The 12,128-nt window shown below is 38.6% G+C and overlaps 1 protein-coding gene across 1 annotated transcript; it reads left to right on the top strand.

Annotated features, from left to right (window-relative positions):
* Positions 1-783: 783 nt before the first annotated feature.
* On the top strand, positions 784-5,190 carry LOC139740476 (uncharacterized). Its single transcript, XM_071651070.1, has 5 exons — positions 784-1,075; positions 2,321-2,572; positions 3,536-3,844; positions 4,316-4,552; positions 5,138-5,190. Exons 1-5 carry the CDS (start codon positions 811-813, stop codon positions 5,188-5,190), a joined length of 1,116 nt encoding a protein of 371 aa, XP_071507171.1. The 5' UTR covers positions 784-810.
* The last annotated feature ends 6,938 nt before the right edge of the window (positions 5,191-12,128 follow it).

A 12,128-nucleotide genomic window follows, 5' to 3' on the forward strand; every position in this document is an offset into this window, starting at 1 on the left:
GGCGGAAAAACGCTGCAGGCCCGCCGCGTGGTTGAGACTTCGCATCACACGGGGATAAGTAAACGCTGTAAACGCTGTGACTTACGGACTATCGCTCACTACAAACATGGCCAAGACCTGTGTAACACGCTGTATTTGAAGAACCTCTCTACGACGCTGCACGTGATGTATATCATTTACATACATACATCTACTATATGCCTATACATTGTGTGTTCCTTCGCTTTATGATTTTGTTTTTTATTTTGTTTGGTAAGCTTGTCTTATTTTTTTCACGGCGACATATGGAGAGGATCATGGGCCTGTCAAGTGTTATACGCAATCAACTCCCGCGTTACATTTTATCTTGTCGTAAGCTAGAATAAGTTTCTTTCAATATGCCAGAGCATTTTCAGCGCTCACCAATATAGGGTGCATCTCAATGATACCAGCATGAGTGATACAACCGTTTAGAAATAACTTAATGATAATAATAATTAATTCATTAAAAGCTAGGCTTACACTCTTTCATTGCATAATTTTTATGGTTTGACAATTACTTTATCTTGGGCAAGCATGCATCCAATCAAAACGTCAATATACCTAGTTTAGGCCTGCGTAAGCATTGAGGCCTACGGGTACCGTAAGAATGCGCATGCATTTCACTCCCAGCAAAGGAATAATTATCATAAAACAAAGTAAATGTATTTCTTCTGCTGCTATCCAGGCCACAAGCTCCCTATGTCATGGCAATACATCTTCGGCCAACCGATCATTTTTCTCTTACAGTTCACCATACAAAATACGTCCCTGGCAATATTCTTCGACGCGATGGCCGTGATAGGCGTGTGCGATTCAGGACAGGAATCCAGCATCAAAAGTTTGCTCCATGAACTCCGAGATCTTTCGTCTAGGAGTGGTGGCGAAGTGAGATTCATCCAGCTACCATACAGCGACCTGGACAGCTTTGAGCTGGCACGTGGCACAGTGGATGGAATCATTCTCTGCCACTCCATCCACAATCGCCGTTTTTCCATCACCGATGTCGATGATGCCCTGTACGATAAGTTTCTGCCTCGCATGGCAGAGACGTTTGGTGAGTCGAATCAGTTTGTGTTTGATAATTCAGTCAATATAAGAACTGTTGAGAAATGAAAACACAAACTGGGATCATAAGTGCATGATTGTCTTGATCATTACAGATCTATTACCGACAATGTTCTTAAATTTCTCACCAAAACAGTCGAGCTATACCAGTACAGGTACATGTTTATAAAAATTATGAAGGGAGTACAATAGCTAAAACTAGAGATACAGGATATTCAACTAATGTAATCAATTTCATTCACAACACAATTCATTACGCTTAAACACGTCTGGATGTTTGCTTTTGTGTGTGTGTGTGTGTGTGTGTGTGCGTGAGCAGAGCTACCAAGTCTCACGCATTCTGCGTGAGACTAAAGCATTTAGGGGCCGTCTCACGATCTCACGCATGGCACCCATTTTTCTCACGCATCGGGCGAAGTCCGCAACTTGGGCCTGTAATAATGAGCATAGCTCAAAAGATTATAGTGATAGTTGCAAATGAAGGCATATTTCCCTTTTGTCTTTCGCAAAATAAGTAAAAAATGGTCACTTAAAGGGGATGGCTAGGAGGGGTCCTAACCGATCAGTGGGAATCAGTGGGAATGCTGAGGGATGATTGTTCCAATCCTTGTGGGATTCATTTAAGAGTACATTATATATCTACTGTTGTGTGAAAATTATTTGCTTCAGAACGGTCTCATATTCAAGTAATGTGCAGATTAATACCCCATCACTGACCAGGCACACTAACCTGGAAACATTAAACTGCACTTTACTTGATTATGAGACCATTCTGAAGCAAATAATTTTCACACAACAATAGATATATAATGTACTCTTAAATGAATCCCACAAGGATTGGAACAATCATCCTCCAGCATTCCCACGGATTCCTACTGATCAGTTACTAGCCATCCTCTTTAAGTATGCACCTGATTGCACCATTAAGAGCTCAAAATTGAAAAATCTCGACCGTGGGAGGCCACGGGGGGGGGGGGGGGGAAAGAAACCCCTCCCACACCCTCGCTCGCGCACACATTCGCATGCCGAGATGCCGAGTCATGAAAATCTCACTCATACAATTTTTTTTTGAACTTGGCATCACTGCGTGAGAGTTTGAAAAATGTTAAATACATGTATTATAAAATGAATGGTTCATTTGAGATGTGTACGTAATCAACACGTTAACTTAGTACACCGTATTTCACGCAAAGTTCAGTGAAGTATAATCAATTTACGTTACTTTGAATTGTAGGAAAGAACAACGTGGCTGTGATCGTGTATGATTTCCCATGGCACACACACAAAGGGAGTGAAGAGAGAAGCTCCATCCATCATGTTCGCATGGACAGCTTCCGTATCAAACAGCCCACCACCTTCGAGTGTAGCGAGTTGGCGATCACCTGTGGCAGGCTGGATACCACGCTGGAGATTGACATCGAGGACAGAGAGAACTTGGCGGTGTTTCTACAGAATGTCCAGCTCCGCACCCGCGAGCCCCGCAAACGCAAGTCTTTACTTGAAGTCTTGTTTCTTGGTGGAGTGGGAGCACTCTTTCTTGCAGCTTCTTATATCCTGTGCACACGCATCCTGTACAAGCTTAAGACCTTCTTTTTTGAAGAAATTGTTCCTCGTTGGAGCAGGCTCATCAACACACCGGTCTTAATTTGTAATATAAGTAGTCTGTTAGATTGCAGTTAAGATTTCAGGTTGTTGTAGTTGAAAAAGTGCAAACTTCGCACCTTTGATTGGCAGCGTTTATTTTACTGCCCCATTATCTTTGAGCTCTATGATTATTAATATGTTTATTTCTTTCCTTTATTTGAAAGCCAGTTCATTGATGTAAGTAATGTTCAAAGTTCAAAGTTCAAGTTTATTTGAACTATTTTATTGGTCCAGTTACTTTCTCATAAACTTTTTTATTTTGTTTGGTAAGCTTGTCTTATTTTTTTCACGGCGACATATGGAGAGGATCATGGGCCTGTCAAGTGTTATACGCAATAAACTCCCGCGCTACATTTTATCTTGTCGTAAGCTAGAATAAGTTTCTTTCAATATGCCAGAGCATTTTCAGCGCTCACCAATATAGGGTGCATCTCAATGATACCAGCGTGAGTGATACAACCGTTTAGAAATAACTTAATGATAATAATAATTAATTCATTGAAAGCTAGGCTTACACTCTTTCGTTGCATATAATTTTTATGGTTAGACAATTACTTTATCTCGGGCAAGCATGCATCCAATCAAAACAACAATATACCTGTAGGCCTGCACATGGATACGGGTACCGTACCGGAAGAATGCGCATGTTTCAATCCCAGCAAAGGACTAAAAAGAAAATGTATTTGTGTGTGTGTGTGTGTGTGTGTGTGTGTGTGTGTGTGTGTGTGCTGTCTATAAGGCCACAAGTTCTTTATCTCATGACAATAATTATATCTTCGGCCAACCAATTATTCTTTTCTTACAGTTTTCACCATACAAGATATGGCCCTGGCAATACTCTTCGATACGAAGGCCGTGATAGGCGTGTGCGATTCAGGACAGGAATCCAGCATCAAAAGTTTGCTCCATGAACTCCGAGATCTTTCGTCTAGGAGTGGTGGCGAAGTGAGATTCATCCAGCTACCATACAGCGACCTGGACAGCTTTGAGCTGGCACGTGGCACAGTGGATGGAATTATTCTCTGTCACTCCATCCACAATCGCCGTTTCTCCATCACCGATGTCGATGATGCCCTGTACGATAAGTTTCTGCCTTGCATGGCAGAGACTTATGGTGAGTCGAATTAGTTTGTGTTTTGATGATTCAGTCAGTATAAGAACTGTGGAAAATGAAAACACAAACTGGGATCATAAGTGCATGATTGTCTTGATCATAACAGATCTGTTACCGACAATGTTCTTGAATTTCTCACCAAACAGTCAAGCTATACCAGTTATGAAAATTATGAAGGACGTACAATAGCTAAAACTAGAGATACAGGATATTCAACTAATGTAATCAATTTCATTCACAACACAATTCATTACGCTTAAACACAGCTGGGTGGTTGTTGTTGTTGTTTTGTGTGTGTGTGTGTGTGTGTGTATTTGTGTGTGTGTGTGCGTGAGAGTTTGAAAAATGTAAAATATTATAAAATTAATGGTTCATATGAGATGTGTACGTAATCAACACGTTAACTTAGTACACCGTATTTCACGCAAAGTTCAGTGAAGTATAATCAATTTACGTTACTTTGAACTGTAGGGAAGAACAACGTGGCTGTGATCGTGTATGATTTCCCATGGCACACACACAGAGGAAGTGAAGAGAGGAGCTCCATCCATCATGTTCGCATGGCCACCTTCCGTATCAAACAGCCCACCACCTTCGAGTGTAGCAAGCTGGCGATCACCTGTGGCAGGCTGGATACCACGCTGGAGATTGACATCGAGGACAGAGAGAACTTGGCCGTGTTTGTGCAGAATGTCCAGCCCCGCAGACGCCTGTCTTTACTTAAAGTCTTGTTAATTCTTGGTGGAGCTGGAGCGCTCATTCATGCAGCTCTGAAGTTGAAGACCTTTGTTGAAAAAATTGTTCCTGCTTTGAGCAGGCTCATCAACACAGCGGGCTTACTTTATAATACAAGTAGTCTGTTAGATCAGGGAGGAGCACCTCCCAGGTTAGATAACAATTGGATTTCATTTTCCTATCCATTCCCAGACATGTCCATCTTTAGGCCACCATGGTAATAAAGAGATGACCCAACTTTTTTCTTCTTTTCATGTTGTTGTAGTTGAAAAAGTGCACACTTCGCACCATTGATTGGCAGCGTTTATCTTATGGTCCCATTTTCTTTGAGCTGTATGATTATGAATATGTTTATTTCTTTTTTTAAATTTGAAAGCCATTTCATTAATGTAAGTAAGGTTCAAAGTTCAACGTTCAAATTTATCTGAGCTTTTTTTTATTGGTCCAGTTACTTTCTCATGAACTTTTTAACTTTCCTTCTCAGCTGATTGTTTCATTGGCGTAGATTTTCCCCCGCACAATAGTTTCAATGTTTTTTTGCCATCTGTAAAATGGCAGAACCGCCGCTGGCAGTTCTCCTCTCCCCATACATGCGTCGTGTTGCAAAGTAGCTTTATATTACGCAAGGACGCAACCTACACAAAGTAAAATGGCGCCCCAGAGGATCATTTCATCAAGTATAGCTCTCTGCGTCATGATTCGAGTGGATGCAATCGTTAATGACCCAGAACCGACCGTGCAAACTCGGACGACTCGAGGTCGATTTTCATACGCAAATGTGCGCATGCTCTGAACAGTGTTTCTTCCTCCGAACGTCCGCGTCGCGAAAATCTAAAGCTCCCTCAGGACGTTGCATCTCTCATCTCAGTTTCAATACTTTCTTGATTACGAATACGAGATCATACATAAAGTCTTATATGATTATGTTACTCTTGGTTAGGGCCTATCATCTTCAATTAACAATGATAGAATGACTCCACGATAAAGGAACAATGAATCGAGTTTTATTGATTAATAATCTTATTTCTCCATTCAAACTGTTATACAGTTAACATTTGCCATGTGTTAAGGACGCGTTTCTCATTGTTGAATGAGATAATTCCGTGATTGATGGACTGAGGACTCATTAGGTGTCCAATTGAATAAATGTTAAACAATAATACACCCATGCTTGATTATGTAACCTTGAAACGTACATTCTATTCTTCATAGTGGTGAAAACATGCAATACCCTCAGTACTATGCGCACACACATTTACACACAAACCTATACATAAAAGAGGGTAATTTTAACTGGAGCACCGTATAGAGGATGATGTACTCAAGTTCAAGTTCAAGTTAATTTATTTCATTTCCAACAAAATAATTAGGAATACAATGAAATGTTCGCATATACAGATAATGTCACAAAATCGGTACAACAATATGATGCACATAGTAATATGTAATAATGACATAGCTATAGAAATAAATATTATATCATTATGGTAAAGTCAGAAACAAAATTGCTGGAAATGAAGGGGACTGCTAAACAGCAGAGCTTGTAGTATGCAGGCCCCTTATAAAAAAAAATCAAATTGCAAAAAAAAAGAGACATCTCTTGAGCCGTACACTTTTCAATAAAAATGTCAACAATACATCCGTCTGAATTCAAATTTTCTTCTCTTCTCTTTGTTATCTACGTGATTTTGTAACCTTCTCTACCTTCTCCTTCCTCCTTTCTTGTTCATCCATCGCCTCCCAACGACCTCCGAAGGCTTGATACCTGATCCTCACCCTATTCTTCCTTACATTTGTCCCTGTCTCCTATATTCACCCGTCTCCACTAGTGCGACTTAACCCTTTCTGTGCCAGGCACATTTGACAGTGTGTACAATGCTATATGGTCTTTGCTGTGCCAATCAGCATTCGAAGCACACAAAGGGTTAAAGGAAACCTCTGGATGATTTTCAGACTTTTACATTTGAACAACTGTAAATTAGTAAAACTGAGTACGGAGTTTCAGAATTTATATATAGTGATTAGGATGAGTCTATGAGAATGTTTTCAAAATTTATAACAAATTGCAATGAACAAGGATAATAACATGGCATCCTCGCCTTAAGAATGCATGAGTTGGCTCTCAAGGAAGCAGAACAAAAAGAAAAAGGCATACAAAATTCTTCACAGGTGAACTTGTTAAGCAGGCGATATTTTGCAATGGAAGTACACTGCATTCCGAAAATATGTGAGGCTCTGATGTCATCAACGCTGTTCAGTGTAATTTTTAAAAGATTTTCAGTTAATTGGTTTCTCTGCTCAATTAGGACGACAATGGATTCCACGAATCTATACATAGAGCTGTCGATTTATGTATTAGACGATGTGAAATTATGAAAATCGTCTGGAATGTCCCTTTAAACTTCCAGCTCACCGCTCTCCAGTTTGCCTTCATTATAATTCTCCCCTGCGAACCCGTCTCCCTCGTTTACACCACCATGGCAGTATATCCTTTTCATACATAGGCGCAGCAGAATGGAACAGATTGCCATAATTGTTATCATGTAAATCAGGCCCCAACAGAAGACACGATTATACAATTTGAACATCAAAAATTTGGGCAGCCAACATTGGTGTGATTAGAAATCCATGAAAGCTAACTAACCAAAATTTGTGTTTAGTGTAGGTATTATACGTACAATGTATATTGTTGAATTGATGCGCATCTATACTTCATTGCATTTTTATTGTGTATTTCCAATGTCAGCCATGTGATATATATCAATACTTCATATTCATGTTATTGTTATGTCATATTTAGATACAGGAATCCCAAGAATATCAGTATACAATCAATGACCGGCCGGGTTACCCTGTTTAGATAAGGCAAATAGATAAATAGATAAAATGCAAACCTTCCAACAAAATAAAAGCCAACAACTTTTTGAAGTAAGTTTGGCACAGCTGACAAATTCCTGCCGCAGCTATCAACCATTAAAATTTACTATAGTCCCACTGTCAGTGCCTCATGCTGCATGTAGTTATAGTGTGTTTTGGAGTTCAATATGATATTTGACTTGCAGAGACTGTACTATGGAACAAGACATTTATTTGGATTTTTCTTGTTAAGTGGTGGACATTTATCTATTCAAATTTGGGCCCAGTTTTATAAAATTTGTTTTCAGTGAAAAGTTACGATAGCTTTTTATAAGCTACTGAAATCTTTGAATCTGATTGGCTGAGAGCATTAATTTGCCATAGAAATGTGGCAGTTGTCACTGATAACAGGTTTTGTGAAACGGAACCCAGGTTGAGCTTTATACGTCATTATGAGTAGAAATGAAGTCAAATGGGAATTTACCAAACAGTGAAATTTAAGGAAAGTCGTACAATCCATTTAGAAGTTCTGACTTTGAAATTCTAAATCCATAATGCTATATGCCGTCAACACCGGAAGAGAAGGCTACGCCCACTGGTATGTCACGGTGATAAGAGTACAATGGCTCCTTTGATTGCCTGTCGAAAAATACATTGTTTTTAAATTATTTTGCTTTTATTTCACTGTTTTAATGGCTCGGTTCCACAGTATAGCATTGACTTGATCAGCCAATACATTAACTCTAGACATTTACGTTCCCAGAATTCTGACCCCTTGTCATCATAAAATCTAAATATTTTACGCGAAGCGGTGGGAACAAACTTTCGCCCACGCCGCCGGCTCTCCTTCATGGATCTCCGTCCCTATTTTTTTTTTTTATTCTGTTGAAATGTTTAAAATAATCTCAAGAAGTATTTGTTTGATATGGCTTACAATAATTGATTATTATCATTTTCATTATGTCCTGTACTGCTATTATCTCTCGTTTTCTATCTCTGATGTACTCGTATGTAGTTCGTATATTTTGCACATGATTACGCCGAGAGCATTTATTCATTAGAGTGATTTGGCACCTTAAATTGCATTTATTATTGTTATTATTACAATAAAAAGCAAGGAATTAAACAGAATACCACATTTTCATTTACAGGCGCAATAAAAGAGCATGTTCATTGCCTCCATCCTTATGGTGGTGTAGCTGTAGAATATCCCCATTGACACACATGTATGTAAGAAACAGGTTGACGAAATGTGCACCCTTCATATCATTTTTAAAAAGACGGGCGTTGTATAGTCTTGTCATCCGGCTATGACGTCACAAGGGTTTATCTAATCGGGCTTTAAAGAATTACACAATTTGAATGTATTGTATTATAGAAATATCTTTGTGCTTGCTTCACCAATATGTTCTGATATTTTGTAGCATTCATTTCATCAACCTTGTTCGTGGGGGGGGGGGGGGGGGGAGGGGGAATCTCCCTGTATAAGTTCGTTGTTCAAACACATATGATTTTGTTTCATTTGCACATCTCGTAGAGCACGAAGATATAGAACCTAAAATGCGCACTGCAATTTAAGATTGATTAAAAGCATTCTATAAAGTGCACCATGTAATGTTGCTATCGACAGCAGAAGTAGTTGTAGACGCTTTAGTTACAATTTGTATGTTGTAGTGTAGTCTCAGTCGTAGTAGTAGTGGTAGTAGTAGCGGTAGTAGTAGTTGTAGTCGTAGTATAGTAGCAGAGATCAAATAACAAGTTTGGTCTTTTATGTCTTAAAATAACCGTTGCTGTATGCCAGTAACAGAAGAGTAACAGAAGAACATGCTGGCTCAAATTTTCCTACTGTCTCTGTTCTGCCATGGACGTCACTGCCCGTTGGCGATCACTGATGCAGTAAGCCTCCTCCAGCTTCCCTGTCGTGCGAGTGATGTATGTAATGACGATGCTCTCTCGCCAGCTATCCCAGCCATTGTGGAAAGGATCGCGAGTCGTTGTCGTCCACGTGATCTCTTTCCATTTACAAATCCAGTCAGGACTATGATGTTCCGTTTGCCTTTTCCGCGCGACGTGACCCCAAAAAACTGCATCTGGCGTTTCCTGATGGTCGAGAGCAGCTCACGTTCAGCCGACACCATTTCTAACACTTATGTGTTTGATTTTATCATTGTCCATGATATTCTCAACATTCTCCTGTATAGCACCACATCTCAAAACTTTCTATTCTGTGTCTCTTCGCTTTGTTAACTGTCCATGTCTCTGGGCCACTGTGCTCCTGTATTCAGAATGTTGCAGCATGAAGACGCCCAAAGTATTTAGTAATCGTGTAATCCGAAGAGGAAGAACACAAGAGATAATGCTATATTTAAGTCATGAGAGACAGGACGATTTCATGAATGAATAGCCACACATTTTCTATATAATTCACTGTAATCATTCAACATGATTGAATGGCTGAGTTGTATATAACCAACAGGCTGTCTTAGACATCTTTTGCATCTGCCAAAGGGTAATAGCAAACCTTTCCGGAACATTAAAAATGTAAAGCATTATTTTGGAAAACAAAATATTCAGCAAAGATTACGTGTAACATATCTGCCACACATAGTGATGTTTAAAGCTTTGAAAATACGTCATAGCATCAAATGTTGTATGTATGTGCTCTTCTTCTTATATAAATTTGTCAAGTAATTGCAATAAACACCAATTTACAGCTTGGATGCAACACATCATGTCATCATAAGGCTGATTGATGATGATGAAGACATCAGTGCATTGTAGATGACGGATGAAAACACAGGAGAACGCGGTTAAGAATGAAATAGATGGAACGAGGAAAAAGAAAAAAGTTCAATTGAAGATGTGTCGATATGAGCATGATATACTAATTGGCTATATAGGGAAATGCACGGTAACTGTGTGGAGATGAATGCGTGCATGTCTGTTTGCTCGTGTCTGCATGTATACAATGCCAATGGGGATGTGTGCATTTTAGTGACATTTTGATCCTACAATAGGTTCACAGGTCAGCAGGTTATTTCAAATGTTTAATAAAGAGTTATTAATAAGGTCATATTTCAGTCATATACACACTACAAAATACCTGTCTGCAAAATATTGCAGACAGGATAAAATACCAGCATTGTCTCATGGTCTTTAAAATTTTGAACAGGTTTGCACCGCCTTACTTGAATCGCCTGATCACACAGCGACCCGTTTATTATGTAACACGGTATGCTACCAACAGTCCACTGTTTGTTCCTCAGGTTAACACTGAGTACAAAAAACGTAGCTTTTCTTATTGTGGTCCAATGCTCTTTAATAAGTTACCCCTTCCCGTCCAGACGCTGAGTTCATTGCCTCTTTTCAAGAAACACCGCCGACCATTGCTACATACTATATGATCTTAGGTTGTGAAGCATGGTAGAAAATAATGTTTGTTTGTTTTTTGCTCATTTGATTATACATTGAGTTGAGTTGATATATGTACCACATGTTATTGTAATACACTGGTACCCCTCTAGTACCCTTTGTGAATGTACTTGTAAATACAGTATATAATTCGTTTGTTTGTTTGTTTGTTTTTGTGTAGGTCACCTATTGTTTGTTTTTACCTGAAAGTTTATGTATGCATTGTATTATTGTATACAGAGCTTCCTTGAAAAGCTGTCAGCAGAACTGAACGGAATGTCCCTGTTAAAACATGTTGTGAATAAATAAATACTACTTTAACAGAATCTTTTAAGAATGTGCCTCAAAATAAAAATTCACTTTGCGTTCATGTTGACTTTAACCCCCTCCCCCTCAAAAAAAAAAGTAAAATTAAACAAACAATCAAGGTCCTTTGAAATTGGACAAAAGTTGCCATGTTCATCGTTCGTATGTGCTTTCCAAGAAGGTGATGACTGTCTATATTCATTAAAATTTGCAAATTACATGAAGTGATGATGCCATTGCCCACTTAAGTCTCTCATTCGCTTGCACACATTATATTCCCTGTAATAATGCGTGCTGTTAAACTCGAATTCACGACGAAAATCTATTATCAGTGTGTTCTGCATGGAGTGGTAATGATTCGGCAATATGGCGTTGTAACCCGAGGAGGAAGTAACAGGAAAAGGATTCCTGACACTGACACCAATACTATGACTGTGTGATATTTTCTGTATGTAAAAGAAAGAATTGGAGACTTATCATCATGTTGTAAGGATTTTTTTTAAAGACTTTATGAGGTCCTACTATATAAATTGTTATGTTATTCAGTTCATTTCAATTTTATTCTATTTTATTTTCCACGTAGGAAATTTGTTTCGTTTGCATGCATACACATTAATTTGGTAAAAACATTTAAAAGAGATAATATAGCAATAAACATAGATACATATAGGCCTACATGGATATGGTAGACATTATAGAACAATACAACATCAATATCAATGTCGAAAGATACAAGTACATAACATTCGAGGAATTCTACCTCTTATTGAATGTAATAATCATTATGATATGAATATACAAATAGATAAATATTACATTATATTATGTCGAATTGATACCGGTATCCAAATAACACATTCATCACACATTGTGTTGAATGCCCTCCTTCTTTAAACCAAGATTAAAAACAAAACAAAACAAACAAGTCAGTATTTGGGTCCGCTCAGACATGCTGAACTTTAAATGTCATACATTC

The sequence above is a fragment of the Diadema antillarum genome, unplaced genomic scaffold (genome assembly GCF_040938485.1).
Source record: "Diadema antillarum isolate AM-2024a unplaced genomic scaffold, OU_Dant_1.0 seq00000855_RagTag, whole genome shotgun sequence".
Lineage (NCBI taxonomy): Eukaryota > Metazoa > Echinodermata > Echinoidea > Diadematoida > Diadematidae > Diadema > Diadema antillarum.